At 41.9% G+C, this 27356-nt stretch overlaps 1 protein-coding gene across 2 annotated transcripts in view; it reads right to left on the bottom strand.

Moving 5' to 3' along the window:
• Nucleotides 1-1443: 1443 nt before the first annotated feature.
• The window catches only part of FAR2 (fatty acyl-CoA reductase 2), a 169792-nt gene continuing 143879 nt past the window's right edge, over nucleotides 1444-27356 (bottom strand). For both annotated transcript variants that reach the window (XM_067531016.1, XM_067531017.1), the window contains 4 exons: nucleotides 14803-14974; nucleotides 10206-10335; nucleotides 5568-5695; nucleotides 1444-3776 (listed from right to left, as the gene is read on the bottom strand). In XM_067531016.1, coding sequence (XP_067387117.1) covers nucleotides 3614-3776; nucleotides 5568-5695; nucleotides 10206-10335; nucleotides 14803-14974 — 593 coding nt within the window. In that variant the 3' untranslated portion in view covers nucleotides 1444-3613. The remainder of the gene's footprint in view (nucleotides 3777-5567; nucleotides 5696-10205; nucleotides 10336-14802; nucleotides 14975-27356) is intronic.

Genomic DNA, 27356 nt, shown 5'->3' with positions numbered 1-27356 from the left:
GCCTACTATGTGTGTATAAAACAAGAGTACATCAGGTTCAGTGCGTCACAGGTTAGTTCTCCGAGTAACTATAACAACACTGCAGTATTCTGTCCCAATACGATGTGGTAACTAGATGGTAATAAGTCCACTGGGTACAAATGATTACTGACCCTATCCTGTTTTGTGATGATGTGGCTCATAAATGGTCATGATTGTACAGTATGTAACCTCCACTTTTATCCTCAAAGCTGCCTGTTCATAAAAGACAGCTGGGGGACAGGGAACAGTCTAGGTTGGTTCTAGGCTGTTAGGTTGGTGGTTTCTATGTTCCGTAAGCGAGGTGCTCCTGATTAATTTTTCTCACCGCAGGGATATAAGACCTATGGGTCCTGGAGATCTGCTCACTTCCCACCTCCTTTTACTCCACCCTCCCTCATGTTGCTGAGTCCCACCCATGGTGAAAAGAAGCTCGATGTAGCTCTGTGACGGGTCAATATCATTTAATCCATCGACAAAAAGATGATGCAGGAAATGGATGCAACCTACTTCCTCACCTCTTCTTCCCACAGGACTAAGCATGCTGCCTCTGCAAAAATCTCTAGCCCAGCTGGCCTCAGGTCATAAAGATATTATGGGCCTGTTTCTGCAGCCCTCACTCATTGGTGAGCAGTGTATACTCATGACTCACGGCACTTGATGGAATTCTTTTGCTTAATAGTTTATTCAACAAAAAATGTAGGTTTGGTCAACGCACCAGAAGTCACAAATTTGATACCAATAATTCTGGCCATAAGAGAAAGGTGGTGATGCTGCTGCTCCCTTATACACTTTAGCCCATGGGACATGAGAGACGCTGCTTTAAATCCCTGCTCTGGAATGAACCCACAATGGATTTTTTGCAATTCACCAGAATTTCTACAAAATTTCACATTGTTTGACCCAATATTTCCCCCCACCCCCCCAAACTGCCACCAAACTGAAAAAATCCATTGTTTGCCCTGCTCGATTGATGAGTGTAATACCAATGGATCAAAGTCTGATTTCCTACAGGACCTATTTAAAACCTCAACTTTTAAAAATAAATAAAAACTAAACTGGATTTGGCTTCATTTTGTCAAAAGGGGGGTGGAGGAGGAAGGAGAAGCGTCACTGTTTCTTTTTTATCGCTAGCTTCCCCGGGGCGTTGAGTCCTTCTTTTTAAGTGCTTGGATTTTGTAAATAATGTGCTAAGTAAGTTCATTGGTGCTAATTAGCATCCATAATTGGCCTCCCCCCCCCCGAATGGCCCAGGTTTTGTTTGTTTTTTTACCTTTTTTTTCCTTTTGTGTAGGTAAGTGAAGATACCATGTTTTAAATAAGCGAGATGAACGCGTTACCTGATTATTAAAAGAAAGGAATGAGCAGTGTGGGCCTACTTGATAACGGAGCCTGCAGAAACAGCTCTACCTCGTTCCGTGTGGACGTGACAATTTAGCCACATTCACTGGGTAGTTATGTTAGTGATACAGACAAGTACAGTGCACCTGACCTCCACGCCAAACTCTGCTAAAGAGTCATAGCACAAAGCATGTCAGATCCAAGGCCAGAAAGCCACGTCTCCTGATTCCACAAGTAGCAGCTAATCCAGTAGGATGCAGCGCTTTCCAGACACCTCACTGAACCTCTCTGTGATTTACTTACCCCACCTGAAAAAAACAAGCTTTGCATTTACATAAGGCTTTTTTCATCCTAAGACCTCAACCCACCTTACAAAGGTCGTTAAGCATTAGTAGCCTGTTTTACATTTGATGTAAAAATAAGTACAGACTTGAAGCAATCTGTAGGGGAGGTCCTGTGGTCTAGTGGTAAAAGAACTGATTTTACCATTTCAGAGAGCTGGGGGAAGAGGGCTGTTCTGGGATCTACCACAAGCCTTCTTTGGCAACTTGTTTAAACTCTGTTACTCTCATTTGGAAAATGGACCTATAGAGGATGCTGAAGGAGAAGTATCTTTATTAGTTCTTTTCACTTTTTAAAAGAAAAATATTCCCTGTGGCCATGATTTTTTGTCTGTTGCCTTCACTGTCAGAAGCAGGTATCATTTTGAAATAATGGCCACTTCACAGACATTTATTCTTGGCCTTGAACACTGCCTCTTGTATCAAATTTTGTGATGCAATGTTACTTATTTGGGCAGGTAGAAGGGCGCAGAGTCAGACAGGTAGATTAGAAACGTGCAAACATTTTAAAAAGGAGTCATTTTAGAGTCTTTTTACCTTAAACGCTTACTCAGTTTAATCAGAACGTAAAGAAAATGTTCCAGTAGTCAATGAGATTTAATCATTCAAAACTGAAAACATAATTTATCTTTTTTTGTTTTGTTACAGAATCAGCCTTTCAATGAGACCTTCTCTGCAGCTCCCTGTGCGCCTTCTTAGCTGCAATAAGTGGATAGAGGGCACTGTGCTATTACATATATCATGCACAATCCTTCTCCAACAGAAGTCAATGAAAAACAACTCCTATTGTCATCAATGAAAACAGGATTGGGTCCATAATTCACACTGACATCAATGGGAGCAGGATCAGGCTGCATGATTCACACCAAACACCGTTAATAACTTTGCATAATTACCCTTTCTTCAACATAGTGGGTGCATGAATTTTCAAGCAAATTTAACTATATGGAAAATTTGAAAGGGGGAGTAAACAAGCTATTTTTCAGCTAGACAAAGAAATGTTAGCCAAAAATCAGGATTTCAAAACATGGTGATTTTTAAATGACGGACTCAAAAACACCTTTATTAATTTTCTTCAAGCTTTGCACAAGTATTCTCCTTCCCATTTTAAGTAAATACAGCAACTCTCAGGCCATACACATTTTTCCAAGCAAGAGCTACAGAGGTGATAAAAGAGGGCTTTTTAATGGAAGCTAAATTTCAACCTTAAATGTAGAGAGGCTAGTGCCTCTCCATAGTGGTCACTTGTGTATGTGTGTTCATGCCATTAAACAACGTACACAGCATCTGTGTACCTCGTTAGTCAGGGCTTGAAAGTATCAGTCCTTAGCAACACGAGATAGAGATCTAACCCACATTTATAAGGCTTCCACAACTTATTTTTTCTTTACTTCCCTTAGCTTTGAGTGACATGGAAAATGTGGTTTCAAAATCTAATAAAGTATTTAGCCCACTTGGTTTCATTCGGTTTGAATTTGTACATTGCATTTAGGAATACCTGTCAGGGATTCATTTCTTTGATATTTCCTTGTCCTATCAGATTCCTTTCCTAATTTCTATGCCTTTAAATTCCCGGAACTATTAAGGAGGGAGGTGGGGATGAAAGTGCCTAGCTTTTAGACTTTGGATGGAAAGATGGCGGCTTTGGTTAATCCATACTCTTGCACACCAGAATCTAGAAAAAAGCCCCAGAATGACCTGTGTCTAAAACTTCAGTTATGGCTTAATATTAGCCTGGTCCTATGGAGGCAAGACCATCACGTTATAAAGCATTAGTAAAGAAAAAATTGTGATCGTATTGACAGCAGGCTGCTGTTGGTGGTGGCGGTGGATTCCCTGCTACTTTCAAGCCCAGATGCTGTTTAGAGGAGAGGAAGGTCCTTCTGGAAGGAGTTGGCTGATGACTGACTATTTCAGTGCCTGAGGGTGCTTGATGCCCTGAAGTAGGAAAGGAACTTGTAGCAGAGGCTCACAACGAAGTACCAGATGTTACGAGCCATCTGTGACCTTGCAATGAAAATGCGCCAGATGATCACAAGGAGGGTGGTGTTGAATGCATACTGGATGTTCCTTAGCCTGACAAATAAAAGAGAAGAACGTTAAAAAAAATTACCTAGCACATTACCTGAGCTGCAGCCTTCATGTGTTTGGATCAAATGTAAAGAGGAACGTCTGCATTTTTCAAGAGATATTAATTATCAGATGGAATGATGTGGCCCTCCTGCCCTTTCGGTTTATTAGCAAGGATACTGGTTCCTAAACAGGTGTTTCCTCTGTGTGCCAGAGCCAACATGAGCCCACACTGAAATTATAATGTAATGAATGCAGTGATGTTATAGATTCAGCTACCCAGCCTTTCTTTGATTCTATGCATTCTGATTTCACTGAGAACTGAGACTGAATTAACGCTGACAGTCGGTTTCCTAGGGATGGGCTAGGAGATGTCCTATCGTCCATTTTTTAATCAGATGTGTCAGCGACTTTTCATACTGTTGACTCTGAGGTTTTGGTGTCTGTCTTACAAAGTCACCCTTTGGTGGGTTTGCTCTTTCCTCGCTGTGACAACTCAGATAGGTAATGTTGGGCAACTGTTCATCCTCCCCAGTGGTCCACTTTCAGGGTCAAGCAGGGTTCAGTTTTTTTCCCCACCCCCTGTTCATTGTGCATGTAAAGCCATTCGGGGAGATTGTGAGATGATTTAGACTAAAATGTCATGATGATGATGATCATATTAATCTCCGTGTCTACCTTTTGTTAAATACAGATTCTACAATTCTACACATTCCTTACTTTTCCAGTGTCTGACCAAGATGAAGATCAGGATGAAAACAAACTAGCTGTGATCTAACCTGGCACGATTGCTTAGTCTTTTGTGTGTGAGTGCTTTGTTTTGATATTTTGGCTTGTACTGATAGTGATGGAGTTTATGCTACCCATTTGTGTGATGCAGTTTATATATTCCCGATTTATTATAGAAGCATTTAGAAACTAGGATGATAAATGTTTAACAATTACTAAACAAACTAGTGATTCATTTGTAACATCCCAGCAATGCCAACAGCCTGTTTTATATTTGTAGCTTCACAGAAGCCCACATTTTCCGGAGTGCAAAATGCTGTTCCCTGAAAAACCTAACAGTGCTCCTCCAGTATGCCTCTGTCCCCCTTTTCACACTCTTTGGCGCTTCTGAGTATTTGCTCTGGAGGAGATGAGCGGGGCTTACACTTTTTTTTTTTTAAACTGGAAAAAGGGAACCTGAGATCTTTAATTGAGCTGTTTTAGAACTATATAGGTTCTAGTTCCAAAATACCAAATCCAACTCTGAAGCCTCTATTTTATTTGGGAACGAGGGGCAAGGAGGGAGGGTAATATCTCCCCGATCACCAGTACAAGTACTTTCCTAGATTTTATTTTAAAGTGTTACACAACCATTGGAAATTGTTTTAAACCTTTAGGAGTTTCACAAAATCCAAAGCTGCCCCTTTATTTTTTCCTGTCCTGAAGGAACCTTGGGAACGTCTGCAGCACCAGAACTGTAAACTCTCTCTGCTGCTTTAGGGAGATGGCTAAGAACTCACTGGTGAGGATTGGTTACTTCCATGACAGTATAATGCGCCCATGGGTCCAGCCCAAACTCCCTTTTCTTCACAAGATGGGCCAGATCCTCAGCTGATGTAAATAGGGAGCTATGCCATTTTTATCTCACGTGAGATCACTCTCAATTTGACACATGCATGATTCACCTGTCCTTGTCCAAGGAATCATATCTTTCCATTTAAAATGGAAATCCTTGCCTTCTAAACCCTTATATACAGCTACCCCAGGCGGTCGGGGGCTGTTGCCACATTTTGACCATGTATGGCTTACTTTCGTAAGTGTTGCTTTGCTGCAGGAATCCCAGACATGTCCTCGTTCAGCAAATATTTCTTCGCGCCCATGCAGTAGTTTTCAATGTATTCCGACCAATGCAGCTGGCGCACATCAAAGTTGAATAACTGGAATTAAGGCAAAGGAACGTTAATTAAACGCCACAGTCCGATTTTCAGTAGAAGAGTAACGCTGTGCAACGTCATGTTGTGATTCTGAACTGAACTCCACTCTGAACAAAGCCTGTGCCTAAAGATTTCCGAACCACGAGATTCAACGGAAGAAATGGGCAGTGAAAAAAATCTTACTCCAACTCTATCTTACTACTCTTCATTACAGTCACTTGGCTCTGCTTTCAACTCATAACCCGCTGACCTTAAACAACTAGAGATTTCCTGCCAAGTCTTGCCTGCGGTTATCTGTATATGCAGAGCCACTAAAGCAAATACATCTTGCTAGAAGAGAGGCTACATCTTGAGACTACATTAAAAAATGTCCCTGGTATCATACTGGGATTATATTTTAAAGGGCAAATAAATGGCCAGACACCAAATCAACAGATTCCTGTGTGTCAGTAATTCAGCTGGGCAGAGCTACATTCTCTCTCGGCATCTGTAGCTCCCGAAATCCAATCAATGGTTTATTCAGTTGTTTGATGATTGCATTGCTAATGACATTTTGTTTCATACATCGAGATTTTAAATGGGAAAGGTGTCGGCAATGCTTTCAGGGAAATGTAGATATCACAGAGTGAAGAAATAACTGAATCAATAAAGAATACAGAGGAAGTGCTCTCTTTGTAGAGAGAATGGTTAATTGTGAAGTAGAGTTTTATGCATGAATAACAAGATGGCTGATGTGACTCCACACAAGTATTTTCAAGGAAGATAAGCAGAAAAGAACTCTTCACTCTCAAGCTCACTCAGCACGTGCATGGCTGTGAGCCAGAAGCGAATTCTGGGTGTGGCCATAGAAGACAGGAAGGTTACTCAGCTAAACCTCGAATTTGCTTCCTTTATGGATCCACAGTAAGGGTTCCATGACTTGGGAGGCATTGTACCGCAACTCCTACACAGGGGATCTTCATGGGAATTTCACAAGGAACTAGACCAATTTCATTTGATCACTGATTCCCATCTCTCTGCAAGTATACGATACAGCCCCACAGGTATGTTTAAACTTCTAGATCTGCTCATTCTTTCAGCCCTCCTGCTTATCTGTCCATTACTGCCCCACTCATGTGCAGAAGTACTTAAAACCCACAAACAGTGTATCAGTTTGACACCCTAAAGTTATTGCTCTCAGGCTGCTCAAATCTAACAAACTTTTCCATACTGTATATTTTCTCTGTCTAAGACACTGCACTATTTTCTAAAATATTGTACTTAAGGCCCTGTCCAACTCCCACTGACATCAATGGAAAGAGGTTATTTACCTGAACTGGAGGTTCTTTGAGATGTGAGATCCCTATTTGTATTCCAAACATACCACGTGCCACAGCCGGAAAGTTATTGTAGCAGTGTCCATTGACCCGCACATGCGTCATGTATTGCTTCATGTCTCGGGCGAGGTTATATTAGGCTGGGTGGATTGATACCTCTTCAGTCACCTTCTTACCACTGAGTAGATCAGTCCACAGCAGAGGGGAAGGAGGGCGAGTACTGGAATACAAATAGGGACCACACATCTCGAAGGACCTTCAGTTACAGGTAAGTAACCTCCTCTTTCTCTTTGAGTGGTGGTCCCTAGGTGTATTCCAAACGCGGGTGAGTATTAAGCAGTGATCAGCGTGGACGTGGGTGCGAGGATGCAAGAGGTAGCGCAGCTTGCAGTACAGCATGGCCCACTGTAGTGTCTTCCACCATCTTTTGGGCGATGGCATATTGGGTGGAGAAGGTATGTACTGAATGCCATGTTGCTGCCTGACAGGGGTCCTGCCAGGAGATGTCCACGAGGGAGGCGGATGGCTGCTTGTGCCCATGTTGAGTGTGCCGTAATTCTCTCGGGCGGTGGGATGTTGGAGAGCATGTAGCATTCTCAGATGCAGCCGGATACCCATTTTGAGATTTGCTGGGAGGAGAGGGCTCGGCCTTTGGATCGGTCAGCAATAGCAACAAAGAGTCTTGTTGATGTGTGAAAAGCATGAGTTCTGTGGAGGTAGAATGCTAGTGCATGGCAGACATTGAGGGAGGGGAGGGTCCCATCCGCAGGGGAGACATGTGGCTTGGGATGGAAGACCGGGAGATGAATAGATTGGTTGAGGTGGAATTCAGAGGCCACCTTTGGGAAGAACTTGGGATGCAGTCACAAGGAAACCTTGTCTTTATGAAACACAGTGTATGGGGAGGTTGTCATCCTGGTTGCTAGTTCGCTGACCCACCAAGCTGAAGCAATAGCCATGAGGAAGATTACCTTCATGGAAAGATGTGAGAGGGAGCATGATGCCACTGATTCAAAGGGTGGAGAGGACAAGATTAAGGTTCCACGGGGGCATGGGTTTTAGTACTGGCAGGCAGGGCCAGATTTACACCTTACATAGACACCCAGCAAACACCCCCAGTCCCAGATGCAACCCTGGGAACTGCTGTCTTGCAGGGTTCAGTGCTGTACACTGCACTCTACAAGCTCATTTACATTTGTCCATCAATTTATCAAAGAAATTGATGTGCCCCAGCTCTGTCACTCTAAATGAAGTCTCTGCACACACTCAATCCACATGCAGTGTTGCAGATAAAACAAACTAATAAGTTTATTGATTACAGAAAGATTTTAAGTGAATCTAAATCAGATTAATATAAATCAAAAGATTAATAATGAGTCAAGGAGTTAATCACAATTAACTAAAAGATAACTCCTGTCCTAAACTAAAATTAATATTTCAGTCTCTTTCAATCTATGACGTTAACTTACCACACAGGCTGGTTGCGATGCATCTTGCAACCAGGCCCGCCCCGCCCCATGGGTAGTTGTCAGACTTTGATGTTGCTTGGAAGATAGATTTGAGGGAAGAGTCCCGAGACAAAGACGCCTCTTTCTTTTTAACAGGTTCCTGTATGCACGCCTCTGCTGGGCATGGAAACACAGCTCTGTGTTTGTCTGGGCTTGTCCTGAACTGTTGGTAACACTGGATCTGGGGTGTGAAACATGCTAGAGAGAGCACTCCCATCACTAGTGAGGGGTGCTGCACCACCGGTTCAGACGGCCCCAGATCAGACTGTGCAGGTGGCTGCAGAACTGCCTCCATAAGGAACTTCCGGAGGTGAAGTTGCCGCATTTCTCAGGTCCCTGGTGGGAAGGACCTACAGATCTCGCATTGAGTGGTGAGTTGGGTCCCCTCGAGGCAGTAGAAGCAACGTTGGTGCTCATCGCTCACTAAGAACAAGCAAGGGCACAAAGCGCAGTTTTTAAATCCCGGAACACTGGGCACAGTCCCCAGAGGGGAGCAGGAAGAGGACCCTGATCAGGGTGAGCTAATGTGATCTAACTACACTACAACCAACAACTATTTACAGCTAACTAGACAAGAAAACACAACAAAGGACTATATACAAATGGACATAAGTGCTCTTTCAGTTAAACTTCAGTCGCGGAGCAACAGGGATTCCGAATCCAACCACGCGATGGTAAGAGGGAACTGAAGTGGCCTTGACCCGCACAACCTAATATAACTTCACCCAAGACACCAAGCAACGCATGACACGTTACGGTCAACAGACACTGCTATGAACATCTTCTTGCTCCAGCACATGGTGTGCATGCACACCTACATTTGGAATACATATAGGGACCACCACTTGAAGAAGAAAGACACCTGTCGATTTTGGCTTCCACCAGTTAATTCCTTCTCGAGCTCCATCCTCAAAGATGGGAGCTGCCAGAAGGCTGGGGTGTAAATAGTTGGGAAGGAGCTTCTCTCCCTGTTCCCACCCATATGTTAGGAGTTACCCTTCCCGGAGATGACAGACAGAGAACTAGGCAGGCAGGAGAGGGAAGAAAGTTGTGGGAGAGCACTTCATGATTACAGTGAAACTGCCTTGAACACTCATCTCACTGCTTCCCTCTTTTGCGCTGGCACTTGCCTCCCGATATCCCTGTTTTTCTAGGCCTTTTGTTCACCTGCCCACCTCTCCATTGTGGAGGGATTTGGTTCTCAGGTGCTGCTGCTGCTATGTAAAAACTGAGGTTACTCACCCTTCATTAGAGAGAGAAATCTCAATTGACCTCGGAAGGGAGCACAGTCAAAAATCGTCTTCCATTCTGCACTGTGTGTAGAAACGTATCTACACAGTTCCCATGACGAATGGAGACCTGAGAGTTCCTTTTATGGTACAAAAAAGGGCACCTTTTATGAGCAAAAAGCTCTTCGATGATTGGTCCATCTGCTTCTGCAATGCAACAAAGCAGGGGACCATCCTTCTAAACTAAAACTGAAGGCTCATACGAGTCTAATTTACAAAACAGAGAAAATGAATTATTTCTCTTTCTTTCAAGGAAGTGTTTTAATTCTGACCATCCCCAAAAGATGCTATTTGAAGGCTCATCCATAAATCAAATATGATAGGCTGGAAGATTGGAGGTAAACAGAACTGTGGTTGAGAATCTGAGCCATTTAGCAATAGGAGCAACAGATATACTTACTCTCCTGTCCTCTGGACTGAGCTGGGTCATTAACATGTTCATATTTTCTGAAGACCACTCCCAAGACTGACAGGTGAAATATTCCAGAAGCAGCATAGACTTGTGCAACCGATTAAAGATCTTCATCATCCTGAAACGGTGCAGAAGCGTCAGAATCATGCAAAGCCACAACAGCAAATATAATAAAATAAGGAGAATTTGCTCTTATCTGAAAATTGCAGTTTTGTGCAGAGCTTTCCTACCGTCCTGCTCCAAAGAGCTTCATGCCTTAGTTGCTTTTGCCAGTCATCATGAATCTAAGTTTTGGGGCTCAGCCAGCCAGCAGCCTTATCTTCTGTTCAGCAGGCTGAGAATTTGCTTAGCAAGTATATAACAATTCCAACTGCTGGCTCCTCAGGGACAGACCCTGGTCCCTGAGCAGATCACTACTGACTTCAATGAGACGCAGCATGAGCAGGGAGGGTGTCCCTACACAGAGCCAGGTGCAGGACCGTGGCCTAACTTACTAGCTTGAACCAAATAACAGTAACACACCGACTAATTCCTGGGTAGGTCTGCAGATTGGGGAGCCCATTACACAACTTCGGTTTTTAGATATGGACATTTCCTTTCTTTCTTAGCACTTTCTCACTCTGGATAATAGGCTACATATAACGTAGATCCTGGCTATCTTACAGACCCCTTTTTCTCCTTCTGTACCATGGCGGCAGTTTTGAACAGTTTAGGTGCTCTAACTGATGTACCCTTTCGTAGATGGGAAGGGCTTGGTGGCAGAGCTCTCCGAGTGAAAGATCCTTGACATCTGTGACAATCACCCACACCATAGCTACTGGGAGTCTGGTGGCTCTCTCTCTAAACTCCTTTTCTGGAGGAAGGATGAATAGATTCCTATGCCAGAAGGGATGATTGTGATCATCTAATCTGACCTCCTCCATTAAAAACCAGTCAATAGAACTTCCTCAAAATAATTCCTAGAGCATATCTTTTAGAAAAAAACATCCAATCTTGATTTAAAAGTTATCAGCAATGGAGACTCTATCACAGCCCTTTGTAATTTGTTCCATTGGTTAATTACTCAGACTGTTAAAAACGTACGCCTTATTTCCAGTCTGAATTTATCTAGCTTCAACTTCCAGCCATTGGATTGTGTTATACCTTCCTCTGCTAAATTGAAAAGCCCATTATTCAATATTGGTTCCCCAGGTAGGTATTTATAGACTGTAATCAAATCACCCCTTAATCTTCTCCTTGTTAAACCAAAAAAACTGAGCTCCTTGAGTCTGTCACTATAAGGCATGCTTTCTAATTCTTTAATCATTGTCATGGCTCTTCTCTGAAATCTTTCCAATTTATCGACATCCTTCTTAAATTGTGGACACCAGAACTGGATGCAGTATTCCAGCAGTGGTCTCACCAATGCCAAACAGAGGTAAAATAACCTCTCTACTCCTACTTGAGATCCCCCTGCTTATGCATCGAAGGACTGCATTAGCCCTTTTGGCCACAGCATCACACTGGGAGCTCGTGTTCAGCTGATTATTTACCACAACCCCCACCTCTTTTTCAGAGTCACTGTTTCACAGGATAGAGTCCCCAATCCTGTAAATATGGCCTGCATTCTTTGTTCCTAAATATATGCATTTACATTTAGCTATATTAAAACATATATTGTTTGCTTGTGCCAGCTTACCAAGCGACCCAGATCGCTTTGCATCAGTGACCTCATAATTTACAACTCACCCAATTTTTATGTTATTTGCAAAACTTATCAGTTTTCTTCCATGTCGCTAATAAAAATGTTAAATAGCATAGGGCCAAGAACCTACCCCTATGGGACCGCATTAGAAACACACCTGTCTGATGATGATTCCCCATTTACAATTACATTTTGAATCTTATCAGTTAGCCAGGTTTTAATCCATTTAATGTATGCTATGCTAATTCTATATCTTTCAAGTGTTTTAATCAAAATGTCAGGTGTTACCATGTCAAATGCCTTACAGAAGTCTAAGTGTATTACATCAACACTATTACCTTTAGCAACCTAACTTGTAATCACATAAAACAAAGATATCAAGTTAGTTTGACAGGATCAATTTTCCGCAAACTCATGTTGATTGGCATTAATTATATTATCCTCCTTTAATTCTTTCTTAATCAAGTCCCATATTGACTGCTCCATTATCTTGCCTAAGATCGATGTCAGACTGACAGGCTTATAATCACCTGGGTCATCCCATTGACTCTTTTAAAGTATTGGCATATTTGCTTTTTTTGTTCTTCTGCAACTTCCCCAAAGGATGGCCCAATAGAGAGGAAAGATGGCTTAGTAGTTACAGCACTAGACTTGGAGTTAGGAAACCCAGATACAATTCCTTGTTCTTCTCGTGCCACTTAGTCTCTGTTAAATGGGGATAACAGCACTTCCTTATCTCAGAGGGGTGCTGTGAGCATAAATATGTTGACGATTCTGAGGTGCTCAGATACTCCAGTAATGGGGGGCATATTAGAGCTGCACCAACAACAGATTTTTCAGTTCCCTGGTACTTCTGAAAAAAGTTTAGTTTTGGGTTGACCCGTAAGGAAATTTTTGGGAACATTTTGTGAATTGAGATGTCAAAACAAATTTAGTTTTAGGTCAAATAAAAGGTTTTGTTTAGATGTCAAGCTTTTTCTTGGACTTGCATTTTTAAAAATAAAATAAAATAAAATTGAAGGAAATGGCTACTTACAAAATCATTTCAACCTGAACAATCAAAACTTTTTGACATTGACATTGAATTTGTGTGAGAGGGGGAAAGAGGAATTGGATGAAACAATTTGGCAAAAATGACACATTCACAAATTTTTGACTGAAAAATGTGACTCACCTCTAGACCATATAAGTACTTAAAATACAGAGCTAGACCCTGGGACAAGTTTAAAAGGGAGATGAATGTTTTGGAATCCTGTGTTAATAATATTTAGGTGCTCAGTCAACTTCAAGAGCATGTCATGTTCACTCTTTGTCTCAAACAGAGTGAGGGTGAAAGAAAGGGTGGTTAACAGGCTGAGTTCTGAGAGAAGCAGAATTGCCTTTCAAGAGAAATGGGTTTGCGGTCCAGAAGATAATTCTGGAATAGTGAAAAATAACAAAAAGCATCCTGCAGAAGACCTGCCAGCCTGGCCTTTGTGTGTGTGGATGTGACTGCCTCTGAGCAAAGCACTTAGTCAGCCAGACAAAACCTTGATGAGTGCATGTCTGTACAGCCCACTGAGGAGCACAGCCAGGGGCCCAGGAGTGACTACGGGACAGGGTTTTGTAGGTAAGAATTGAATGCTTTTTAAAAATGGAGACTAAGCTATGGGCTGTGAAACGACAAGAAAATAGAAGGCTGACCTGAATGAGCATTGGTTAAAAACTTAACTACAATAATCTTGCTAACACAGTCTTCTTGTTTATACTCCAGAAATGACACTCACCTTCAGTTTAGCACTTATTACTATTATTTCTTTGTATTACAGTAGTGCCTAGAGGCTCTTGGACTGCTCTAATTTATGCCCAGTTTTTCCTGGTTCCTAAGGGGCCATTCCTGAAGCTGGGGATAGCTGGAGCTCTGTGTATGCCTCACTTCCTTCAGCCATGTCGGGGGTAGGGTAACATTAGCGCTGCTATTGCAGCTCCATGCCATCCAGGGATTCCCCTACAGATGGCTGGTTAAGTCAGCTATATGCTGCCTGAGTGGGCCAAACCAGCTGGCCTGGCTCACTGTTTAACAATCACAAAAGGAAGTGTGAACAAGTAATAAAGCAGGAAAGCAGCAGACTAACATTATTTACACGGGGTCCCCTACACAAGGGTCATGGATGCCTTCATTTCATTTAGCCACAACATTGCCAAGGCTCAGAAATCAACTCTAAGCGTAAATGTTCCTTTTAAATGAGGTCAGAGTTTACGAACACTGAGAAACACTCATGACACCTTTACAACTTTCAGACTGTTGGATGCGGGTTGTCACCTGCTGGACACGTCACTGGCCTACAGGTCAAAATAACTGTGTTGTAACACTCTGAACATTGCTAAGCTTGAGTCTTTATGCACCGACCCGATTTCATGATAGACCGAAGCAACAGCAGGATATTGCGGTGATCAAAAGCTTGCACTATGCGTGATAATAGGGCCAAGCTGAAGTCTGGGTGGTAAAAGCAAAGGATTGAGGCACCACTCTTTTGTCTACCCAGACTTGCTGTTCAGTCTCGACCTGATTTCCCTTTGGGGGGTTTTGGTAGGTGGACCAGAGGGAGAGGCAACTCCTGACCTTCTGGCAGTTTGGGAAACCACAAAATTGTGAGACCAACTCTGTGGAGCCGACTGAAAATCTTAGACTCTCCCATGAAAGTTGGGATTGCTGGGAATCGTACGCTGGGCTCAGCTAATGGGGTTCAGTTCTTTCTTCTTGAGTAAATGACAAGAGTAGTACTGGAGAAAGGAAGATGACCAAGAACTTCAAGGGAGTGCAAATGCTGCAGGGCTGATTTTCTTAGGACATGTTAGAGCCCTGCTCCTCTAGGATATTTTTAGACATGATGATGTATGGTGTATAGTGCAACTTCTCACCTGGGCTTTCTTCCTGTTAGCCTCATGTACAAGTCATAGAGCATGGCGGGAGCCTTATGACTAACAGCTATCCAGTACTGGTTTATCAGGTAGTTTGAGGTCATCTGAGCCCTGGGTATTCTGAAGGCCTGCTCAAGGGGGTTCCTTTTGAATGTGGATATGACATGATATCCTGTAAGAGAACAGAAAATAGATGTTTTGAATTAGACAGGCACCACTTTTAGAATAGGCTGCCTTGAGCACGTCAATGTGCTCACATCTATTAATACTACCAGGTAATAAGGTCATAGGGAAATAGCTGGAATAAACGATTTATAAGAGGAGAAACACGGCTGTTCCATGCTGATTAACTCACACTGATACTTATGTAAAAAGAAGTGTTGTTATTATAGATCTAAAAACCAACAACGAGAGCCCTCTGATTAGGACTTTACACATTTCCCAACTCAAGCATGGGCTATTTTATATCTGTTACAAATGTGTGTTGGATGTGGTCTCCGTCTCTGCCTTTTTCGTTGTCCTTCTTAAAAAGAGAGGATGACAAGATGAGTGTGGCCCATAATTTGATCAATTTTATATTTAGCCTTTTTTTTTTTTTTTAAAACACCAAATCTTTTTGCAAAAATTCCTGTCATTTTTTATGGCTTAAGGGACTGATCCTACTCTATGGAGTCTTGCCATCAAAGTGAAATGGGGCAGGATCCAAGTCTATATGCTTTAATCAAACACAAATTATTGGGCTGAATACAGGAGCAAGTGGATTACATTCTATGGCATGTGTTATACTGGAGGTCAGATGAGATGATCTAATCCTTCTGGCTTTAAAAATCTATGAACCTGGGCAGCTAGTTATTTAAAACAATTGTTTTACTAAAACTTCATAGCAGCACTCATGAGCAATTCTACCGTAACAAATCAATGTATGATGGAGGAAACACTTCAAGAGGGAGCCAATTTCAGCTTCAGACTTTCAACAACAGTGAATTCTAATACTACTCTCAATTATAGCGGTATAAATCCAGGGGAACTCCTGGAATTTCAGTGGTTACTCCAGATTTACTCTCATATAACTCAGAGCAAAATTTGATCCATTAAATTTAAATTAAGATTGTATTTCTTAAGAAAAGAGTAAAAACGGTTACTAACCTTCTGTAACTATTGTTCTTCGAGATGTGTTACTCATGTCCATTTCAAGTAGGTGTGTGCACGCCACGTGCACAGTCCACCAGAAAGTTTTCCCCCAGAGTACCCGTAGGGTCGGCTGTGGAGCCCCCTGGAGTCGTGCCTCCATATAGAGTTCCACCAATCCTCCCCTCCTCAATTCCTTCTTGCTGGATAGTTCCAACAGTGGGGTAGTGGGAGGGTTTTGGAATGGACATGAGCAACATGGACATCTCGAAGAACAACAGTTATGGAAGGCTAGTAACCATTTTTTCTCTTTCAAATGCTTGCTCATGTTGATTCCAAGTAGATGACTCCCAAGCCATACCACCAGAGGAGAGATCAGAACTCAAATCCCCGGAAACTGTAGAATTGCCCTCCCGAATGCAGCATCATCCCTAGCCTGCTGAGTGATAGCATAGTGCGTTGGGCAGATGCCAATCGAGGACCACATTGCCACCTTGCAAATGTCCTGAATTGGCACCTGCGCCAGGAATGCTGCAGAAGACACTTGGACCCTTATGGAATGGGCAGTTGTTGCTGGTGCTGGCACTTTCGCCAGGTCATAACACTCTCTGATACACAAATTGATCCAAGATGACATGTTCAGATGAAACTGGTTTCCCCTTCATTCTATCAGCTACCACTATGAACAACTGTGATGTCTTCCTGAAAGGCTTGGTCCTTTCAGTGTAGAAGGGTAGAGCCCTTCTGACATCGAAAGAGTGCAGCCTATGCTCCCTATTAGCAGCGTGCGGCTTCGGGAAAAAAACTGGGAGGAAAATGTCCTGAGTAGCATGGAAATGGGAGACCACCTTTGGCAGAAAAGCTGGATGAGGGCGAAGCTGGACCTTATCCTTGAAGAAAACCATGTAGGGAAGCTCCGAAGTCAGTGCTTTGAGCTTAGATATCCTTCTGGCCGATGTTAAGGCTACCAGAAAGGCCACCTTCCAGGATAAGTAGAGGAGAGAACAAGACGCAAGAGGCTCAAACGGGGGCACCATTAGCCTCAAGAGGACAAGGTTGAGATCCCACTGGGCCACTGCCGATCATGTTGGCGGGTATAGTCCTTTCAAGAACTGTTTAACCATAGGGTTAGTGAAAACCTAGCAGCCCACCTCCCCAGGGTGGAATACTGAGATGGCTGCCAAATGGACCTTAACCTAAGACCACGATAAGCCCTGCTGCTTCAGGTGGAGCAAATAGTCCAATATCATCTGAACTGGCACTTTCAAAGGCAGGATACTCTTTGCTGCCACCCATATCGAAAACCGCTTCCTCTTTGCTAGGTAGTGCCAAAAATAAACGTTTAAAGCCTTTTACCTCAGTTAGCTGTTCTGCCTCTGCAGGGCTAAGAGAGACTGCTCAGGATTCGGTTAGTTTGGTGCATTGACAAGACAATTGTTTACTACAGTTACACCTGGACAAATCCACTACAACGTAAAGGGTTTGCCCATGTGTAACCGAGGTGGTAATTTGAAAACAAGTGAGCTACAGTGATGTATCTGAGTGCCTGATTTAGCTTGCACAACCTTGTGACAAAACCCAAGAAGGAAAACACCCATTTAACCTCTCGGAACCCAGGTGATGGTGATAATGACAATAAAATGTGGCACCATCTCTTGGATATGGGGGTAAAGTGGTGAATAGAGCTTATCAAGTCCAATGCACTGGAGTAAACCTTTTAAACAGTTGCATCATCAACACAGAATGAATTATTTTATTGTGGAAATTAAATGGGTTCCATGGTATTTATAAGTGTGGAGAACCTTATTCTTTGTACTTCAGACAAAGGCAGCTATACTTGCCTGTAACTGCCTCTCTGAATCTTCATGAACACACTTGGGTTATTCAAAATCAACACTTGGCCATTTGTTCAACTGAATGCTAGCAAATACACTTCCATGTTTCAAGCATGGATCAGTCTCTAGATCTATGTCTTGCTTTCTTTCCCTCCCTTTCATTAATCGCACTTTGGAATGATTTTAACACTCATCAGTGTTTACATTTCAGAGTTTATTTAGTCTCTCCCTTTCCTACCCCACAAGTGTTATTTACTGCCAGTGATATTGTGGAGCTGTGATAATATTTTGATACTGTCTGCAGCAAGTATTTACAGCACCATCTGCTTTTTATTCAAGCCCAAACATTTATACACTACAAATCCAATTTTGAATTATAAACTGAATGAAGAGATTTTTGTTTTGGAAACAGTCACCTCTTTAGTCCTCTACCATTGTTGCTATCTTTGGCTGTGACAGAAAAGAGAAATCATTGTTATATTTATAAAATGCAGCCATTGCCATTTCAAATCACATACCATACAATGCATTTGGCCAAATCAGCAAGATCTTCCCTGTGTTAGCTAATTAAGGCTTGTAGCAAAACAGCTGAAGCACAGCACAGTGTGTTTCTTCTTGATGTGGAAATCATGTTTAACAAATGGCAGAGGAGACAAGAGAAAATTCTGAAAAGCAGGAGGTAAACATCACTCTTGTTTTGTTTTAATAAATACCCGAGATGGTTGTGAGACCAACTGAACATCTCAGTGAAGGGAGGCTTGGTGATTGGTGGAAAATACAAAACCATTCTGAACAATTGGCACTGTGGACAATTTATGATCAAAACCACCTTATTCTACCTGGTAGCTTAATTCCAGCCTTTAACTTCTCTCTCTCAAGATCTACACTGGGGAAAGCACAGCCCTTGTTTCACTGAGTTGGCTGCACTGACATATGCACAATTTGTACTAGTCTCTGTGTGCCTTTGCATGTTGCACCAGACTTTCAGAAGTGCTCAGTACCCACATCTGGGGTCAGATTAAGTGGCTAGGTTTTTGTCTGTATGCTAAGCATTTTTGAGAATCTGGCCCTTAGTTAGATGCATAAATGGGAGGGAGCTGGGCTCTTTTGAAAATGTGGCTCCAATTGAATTTGAACATCTGGCCTTGAACGGTTTTGAAAATCAGCCTCCACAGTTCAAAATCCCAAATCAAAATAAGAATATTACAGCTCTCAGTACAACATGGCCATTATGTATATAAGTATATACATAAGTATATTCATATATATAAGTATATTCATAGGCGATGAATGTAAACTATGGGACATATAAGGAAACCGGTGTACGAAACATCAAAAGAGACAGTTAATTTTTAGAATATTTTCTCTAACCTTGTACATCAATTCTATTGTAAACAATGTCTAGTAATAAATGTCCAAGCACCAGGTTTGTGTGGGAAAGAGGTAAATCTGGGCCTAAAATGAGGTATGTGAATTGAAGTAAATTTCGAAACAAAAAGTTAGTTCGAATTGAAAAGTCAAAATGATTCATTTTGAAAATATCAAATTGAAACAGATTCTTTCAGAATTTTTTTTAGTTTTTTTTTTTTCAACTAAAGTAATTCAACACAAATTCAAAAAATGCTTCAGCTGACCCAAATCTGCATTTTTCAGCAAAAATAAAACAAAACAACACCGCGCGCACACACACATTTTGGCCAAAATTTTCCATCCAGCGCTAATCATAATGGATGTGTAAAATGAGAACCATATTAAGATTGCTCAGAGCAAGAAAAGAATTCTGAGCACAAACAAAACCCCAATGGATCTGCTGAAATGACACCGGGACAGCCTTCCCCTCTCCTCCTTTGCTTTAGAAAAAAGCAATTCCTAGAACTCCATTTGGAATTTCAGTTGATCAAAATCAGAACTCATTCTATCCTAGGCAATTCATCTAGGGAAAACTGGATGGATTGAAATTTATTAATTTTCACATAGTGAAAACCATATCGCAGTCTATTTTGAATAACTGCTTTTGACTGGACGTTTCAGAACATACTGAGTATGCTGCAGACAGCAAGATTAACCCACTTTGCTTTTATTGGCCAGGCCTAAATTGTTACAAAGCAGAACAAATTGCTTTGAGATTACTTCAGGTTAATGCTTAGCTGTCAGACACAGACTTTGTAACAATAATAATAAATAATAAGAATAGAAGAGAGACACAAATGTGCTTTCCAGGGCATGTTGTTATTTGGAAAAGGAATAACACAATTTAAATCATTGGATAATCTGACATTTAGGGCTTGTCTACACTTGGAAATTTACTGAAATAGCTATTCCACAATAATGATTACCCTATTTTGGTATAAGTCCCCACTTAGGAACATTCTTATTCTGAAATAAGGGTGTCCAGACAGGGGCTTTTACTGAAATAACGATTTCAAAATAGCTATTCCAGTAAATGTCTAAGTGTAGACAAATCAACCAGTGGAGTATGGAAAGCAGAAAAGAACTGAACAAAGGTTAACATTTTAGAGAAAACGCCTTTTAGCCTAAATTCTGCCATCTGCTATACAACTGAAAATCCAGAGTAACTCCATTGATTTCTGTACATTTGTATCGGTGCAAAACAGAATTTGGTCCAAAAGCAGGGGAAAAAGCATTTAGAAGTATTTTCTCAGTTAGTGTAAATCGGCACATTGGAGTGTGACACACTGCACCCCTCCCCCCATGATCACTCTTATAGTGTAATTGTGTATTGTTTAATGCAAAGTATGTCATATAATACGTTTTTGGAATGCTCATGACCTCCTGAACATTGTTGTTCTAGTTATATGTTTTTTGCAATGTCATGTGTGGCTATGAGGCCTCGCTATGTAATGTCCCCAAAGATGCGTCTCATGGCTTAAAACATCTAAGTAAGACTCTCTGAGCAGAGGGGCAGTTCGCACCTCATTAAGGCTTGTAAAGAGCAAACCCAGCTACACGTTCCAGGAACAAAGGACTGGCCTAGACGTCCACAAAGGAATCAACAAAGGACCACAGTGACTGAGGACATGGAGGGAACCATACATGGACATTTTGTGTTACCTGACCCTGAAGGGTGGGTCAAAGCTCCAGAAGGGAGAAGGAACATTTTAAAAAGAAGAGACATTTTGCCATTCATTCTCTCTTCCACTTCCATCTATAAACACGACCAAGCAACTGAAGTGCTGACCAAGAGGGAGAGCCTGGCTGGAAAGGAATCTAGCCAGCCTGGGGTGAGAATCATCTGAGTTGGTAAGGTTGCTGAAAGGGTTAAACTTAGTTTAGAATGCGTTTGGCTTTTGTTTATTTTGACAAAACCTGACTCGCTTTCCTCTGACCTATAATCATTTAAAATCCATCTGTAGTTTAATAAACTGGTTTGTTTCTTTTACCTGAAGCAGTGCATTCAGTTGAAGGTGTGTTAGAGTTTCCATTTAAAGTGACAAGGCTGGTGCACAGCAATTTCCTTGTTAAACTGACGAACACATGAGCTTGCAGTGTCCAGGACGCAGCACTGAACACTGTAAAATGGAGGCTCTTAGGGTTGCATCTGGGACTGGGGGTATTAACTGGGGTCACACCATTTCATAATCCCATGCGTGGCTGGCGAGAGGCACTCACTCACTGAGTTGGTGGGCAATTTGCTTGCTGGCGGCTGTGCGCGAACTGCCCAGGAGTGGGAGCTCACACAGTGAAGCAGAGTAAGACGAGCTCCAGGAGCGGAGGATTGGGGTGACACAGCGATTCACCAGTCCAGATCACACTAGGGGAACGTCAGATGGAGTCACCGGAGTTATGCCAGTTTATATCTGAGAGGTTGGCCATTACTTTCACAGCTGTGCTGAATGGGCCAAATTCATCCTTCATTTCACTGGAATTCTGCCAGGGATTCATTTGGCACTGGAGGCTTGATATGCACTCCCTACAGCTCCGTCATTCGTATGGTTATGTGAACTATTTCAAATGCGTGGTGAAAAGAAAATATAACTCGTAAAAGAAACATGCGACTGGTCTCAAGAAAGAAATCCCAACAGAGTCATACAGTCTACAGTCACTAACATTTAATACTTAACTGTGAGGGACTCCCTGTTTCCACATCACAACCACACTCACATCAGAGGCAGTGAATTTAATTAAAGCATTGCTTGTATTACTAAACTAATCTCTTGTCAGGTCTGGCTCTTTACAAAGAGCTAAATTCTGCTCCCAGTTACACTCATGCAACCTCAATACTGTAGTGGAGCCTTATATCAAGGGAAGCTTTATACGAGGGGAAATACTATATTAAAAGATGAAAACAGCTACATTCAAAGATAAAAGAAAACACTGGGTAATTACGATACACTAAAAACTACTGGAGTCAGTTCTCACTCAAAGGATAATCAAAATATTGCTTGATTGGTCCACATTTCTTTGACTGAAAGAAGAGCAATATTTTACTAGATACCACAGAAGCATATTTCAGAAAGGTCCTTTAAAAAGGAGATGCTAATTACAGATGTCCAGGGGTGCAGATTTCACTGTAAATGTAATAATGAACTGTTTAAATGTATCAGTGATTTGTTTCCTTAATGTAGGGTATAATCTGTAGAATGGATATATTAGGTTTTGGGACATATGAAAATATGCCTGCTTGTCTGGCAAGGAAAGAGAACAGTCAGGTAAAATGCTGAGCCAGCAATCTGATTGGGTAAACAACTGGGGCAGCAAGCTGATCAGGTGTACAACCGGGTCAGCAGTCCAGTCAGGTAAACAACTGAGTTAGCAAATTAATATTAGTGCTAGGCAGAAAAAGTGTTTATACAATACATAATAAATAATTGTGTAACAATGCATTTAAGGCGAACACCTGAATGTGGGTGTGCACTTGCATTTAACCCTATGCTGTGCCGTGTTTCGGCAGACTGATCACTCACTGAAGCAGCAAATAAACAACATACTTCTTCAGCTCAAAAATCTGTGAACCTATGCGTCAACAGGTCAACTAGTCAACAGTTTGGTGCCATGTCTGGGAGCGGAGTCCGTGATGGTCAGCGAGTATACTCCTGTGAGGAGTTGTGAAAACCTACAGTGGGGTTTTGTTGGGATAAAATAAGGGTCATAACCTAATTTGTCCTGAGAGAAAGTATGCTGTGTAACCCTGGGGTTTACTGTCCTGACTTTTTGGACGTTTGGGTCAATGACAAGGGAGGTCCCTTTGACACTGATCCCCAGAAAACAGGGACCTGGGAGGGGATTCAGAAGTCCTTTAAGGCAATCATGCAAGATCAGAAAGCGAAGGAAGGAAAGAAGAAAGCCTACATTATACAGGGGTTAATGAAAGGAATTAATATGTTATAGGAGGAGTGCCGTATTAAGGAGCTGAATTTCAGTTGCTGCCCCGTGAGCTTGAGGGGGAGAAAGATAAAGGAGAAGCTTTCAAAATACATGTGGTAACAACTAATCAAGCCTTCCTCCAAACATCTAACGATTTGTAATAGCATCAAACAGGAATGAGATGGATTGTTGCAGGAGGTAGCAGACTAACGGGCTCAATGACAGCAAGGGGAGCCTCCGGTTCTCAAGGATGGGTTTTCCCCATGTTCCCTCCTTAGTACTCTGCCCAACCTCCAGTGGCACTCTATCAGGTTACCTCTAGGACTCTCAAATCTGAGCTGGACGGTAATCGCACCCGCACCAACCTGGAAGAGAAAATGCTGGCAGCAGGGGATATGTTTTGTCAATGGTTTTGCATAGCTGCGGAGATTAGGGAGGATAGTCATTTAAATAATAAAGACTGGAACCAGGAGTTGAAAGGTATATTGGGAGGTTTATTCCCATGCATTGCAGGATGTGTAAACACTCACCAACTACAAAGGAGATTCAGTGAAATTTTGTTGGGTAGTCGATCACTTACAAGTGACATGAGTAGTTTACATCTTCTGCCTGAGGAAAGCCCCCTGGAGCTAAGGGAAAGGACTCTGAACTATTGGAATTTGGGTCATGGAACAAATGATTGAGTAGGAAGGAACTCCCAAGAGCCTATTGAATTGTTGTTAACAGGACTACCAGATGAGCATTGACAGCACATCCTACAGTTTCCCCCCAGCTCCATGATTATGAGGAAACTATTATCCATCTGAAGCTTGGGAGAGGAGCGAGTAGCAGGAGAGAGGGAAGGCCGTTCTACCCATAAACGAGGCTAGGGTGTTTCAAGTTAAGGCCAGGAGAGGCAATGGTGCATGGACAAGAGGAAGGGGATGGAGAAGAGGAAGCGTGGGGAGAAAGGAGGATAGATCCTGGATTTCTTTAAGGCACTTGCTTGAAATAAAGGAGGCCTGGGAATGCTGAGTGAAAGAATTAGAGGAGAATATATTGAAGGGCAGGGGGGAATAATGTTAGCAGATGATAGAGCAGCAATTTGCATGACACAAAGCCAGGGAAAGAAACGCTCAAAGGAAGATACAGGGGATTATGAGGGTAGAAGAACAAGTCACTGTTAACACTGGGTTTTTAATACAAATGGGAAACTTACAAGTATAGGTTACCCTGATAGTAAATGATAAGCAGAAGATTCTGTCCGCAGCAGTACTCCGAGCCCACAATCTTTTAATAGATCTGCTGGTTGACATCTTATGGCCCAAGTCATGTTTTCCCCAGACAGCTAATAGGGGGCCCTCTGCATGAAATTAAACTGAGTGATGAAACCATATCTAGTATTACTTACATAGACATGCCGCAACAACTAGCACTGAACAATGTAAAGAAAGTGCTAGGAATAATCATCTAACCGATGGTCACCTGGATCAAAGGGACCCTCCCCGTGGACTTATTTGGGCATGACAGAAAAGGAAGAAGGCTGGTGGTGCTGCTGTGATAATGGACACACTGTCTGGAAATATTGGCCAAAAGTGGTAGCACACAGATGACCCCTTGTACTGCAGAGCCCACAGATTTTGCAGAAATGTTAATGTGCACCAAGAAGGGTGTGTTTATTTGGAGACATCCTGAGCCGGAAGAAATGGCCAAATACATAAGAGAGGACTGAACCGAGTCACAGGGCAGTGGGTGCGTGTAAAACAAGAAGAGAAGGGGATATGTAGGATGTATATTGTACATGTGGCGACATGTGAAAAGATGCCTGCTGGTCTGGCCTGGAAAGAGAACAGATAGGTAAAAAGCTAAGCCAGCAACCTGATCAGGTAAACAACAGAGTCAGCAGTCCAACAGATAAACCACTGAGCTAGCAAATTAATTGTTATGCTAGGCAGAAAGAATGTTTATACAATATATAATGAATAATTTTGTAACAATGTATTTAAGGCGAGCACCTGAATGTGCTAGTGCGCTTGCATTTAACCCGATGCTGTGCCGTGTTTTGGTGGGCTGATCACTCACTGAAGTAGTGAATAAATGACATACTTCTTCAGCTCAAGAATCTGTCTGTTCTGGTTAGTGGGGGAAAAGAACTGATCAACACTTAGAAGCTCTTATATTTATGTCTTCCACTGGTGTTCTGGGTGACCTTAGGCACGTCACTTCACTCTCTGTGCCTCAGTTCATCCATCTGTAAAATGGGGATAATTATACTGACTTCCAGTTTCTCTGTACAAGCCGTTCTATACCATAACCTGGAGCAGACATTACGGGGAAAATCCTTCTGAGTCCCCATAACCCAGGGCTGGAGGGAGCACGCTCAGACGCTCTGTGGGATGGTGCATGTGCAGTCTGGTCAGCATTAGAAGCTGTGAGAGGCTTCAGCATGCTTCGTGAGGATGGAACCATCAGAGATTTTAGTTGTTAAACTCTAAGAGGTCTCTAGTGAGCATGTGTAAACTGTGATTTTTCACAGGCTTATAATTTAGCCAACTATCAGTCAATTTTTATGGGGAAGGCATAAGGGGCATCCACAATATAAGGGCCGCCTCTCTTCCAAATGTCAACCCCCTAATCCAAAGCATGAGCATGCTAAGAGATCTCAAAGAAAAAGGTTGCCAGAATTGTTTTAACACGGGCAAAACAATGTATTTTCCCCTTCCTTTGTTCTTGGAAATGGCTACACCATTTTGACTGCAGTTTTTCAAAACAATTCAGCCTGAGGCAGTCATTTAGCACAGAAAATTTCAGTCCAAATGGTTAAATTTTGGCCAAGTTATATGGGAAGTGCTACCAGTCCTGCCTATCATAAGGATTATTGGGTAAGGTTATGTTATACAGGAGGTCAGACTAGATATTCTTCATGGTCCCTTCTGGCCTTAAAATCCATGTATATGAAAAGTACACACCACAAGTCCTTTGGTACAGGAGCCAATATGAAAAGGACAGAGGACAGACAAGAAGTTACATGGAGAAAGATTCAGAAAGTCTATCATGTGTATAGGCAATTTTAAAAGCACGCATTCTTATTTATAGGAAAAAGAAAGCAGACCTATTTGGAAATTCAAATTAGATACTTGCTTTTGAAGATAACACTTATGTGGTAAGCCTTAACCACTAATGTGATAATCCCTTTTCAAAGCCACTTCATAAACAGTACTACTTCATTCAGGTCAAAATTCTGCTCTCAGATCTACGGTGCAGCTTTCTATTGCATATTCTGCACTCAATCCCCACACAAACTCTTACTGACCTCAATAGGAGTTCTATGCAGAATATGGAATAGAGACAGATCTCCAGTGCATATCACAGACAATTTTGCCCTCAGTCCATTTACAAAGCTGAACTGCTCATGCCTTGTGCATCAGGATGCAAGTGGATGGAGCCGAACCATCAGAAATGCAAGCTTCTATTACGCAGTCAGATTAATTCAAGTTCCTAGTTAGACTCACACTAATGAGCACTGTAATAGGAAAAAATTAGGTGCAATCCATTTATTTATCAGCATTTTCATCAATAAAATTACATGCTGAAAATAAATCAGAAAAGGGGACAAATGAGAATGTTATCAAGGCTTTGACATCAACTAGCAGTCCAAGGACAGTTTGTGCAAAGCAGTGGAGAATCAGGCCCAATATGTTTCTGCTGCAGTACACTGACCGATTATGGTGATTTGAAATACTGTAGCTGAAGATACCACTACAGTGTGGGACAAATTCTGCTATTAGTTTCTATGGCATTTTTCTAGAATAATGATCACAGGATTTATCCTTACATTTCCATCACCTCTGTCTCAGCATTATGCCAAATTAAAAACATTTCACCCAAAAGAAAAAAAAAAAAAAGCCAGGAAAATCGCTTCAATATTTCCATCGACCAGATTTTTGCAACGAAAGGCAAACTCTGCTAAATTAAACCTATTATTTCCAGAGTCATCTTTTCAAGTGCATCAAAGACATTTCTATTCAAGATCGTACCCTTAAGGTGCGTCATAGAAACGTGAAGAAAAGGCTATTTCATCTTCTCTTAACATACTAATTTTTTTTATTCTGATAATTAGAGCTACCTTTGGAAATTACATGATTCATTACAAGGGTTCTCTAATTGGATTTAAACAAAATAAAGTAAAGAAGAAAAATTTGGGTATGGATACTTATATCATCTTCCTACGGAACTTGAAGTCATGACCTCTACTCCTTTCTTCACAGCCTTAAAAATTCAGCAAAG

The sequence above is a fragment of the Emydura macquarii genome, unplaced genomic scaffold, assembly GCF_026122565.2.
Source record: "Emydura macquarii macquarii isolate MOO-44397 ecotype Brisbane River unplaced genomic scaffold, CSIRO-AGI_Emac_v2 contig_3122, whole genome shotgun sequence".
In the NCBI taxonomy this organism is placed as follows: Eukaryota; Metazoa; Chordata; order Testudines; family Chelidae; genus Emydura; species Emydura macquarii.
This window is presented reverse-complemented; position numbering and strand designations above follow the sequence as displayed.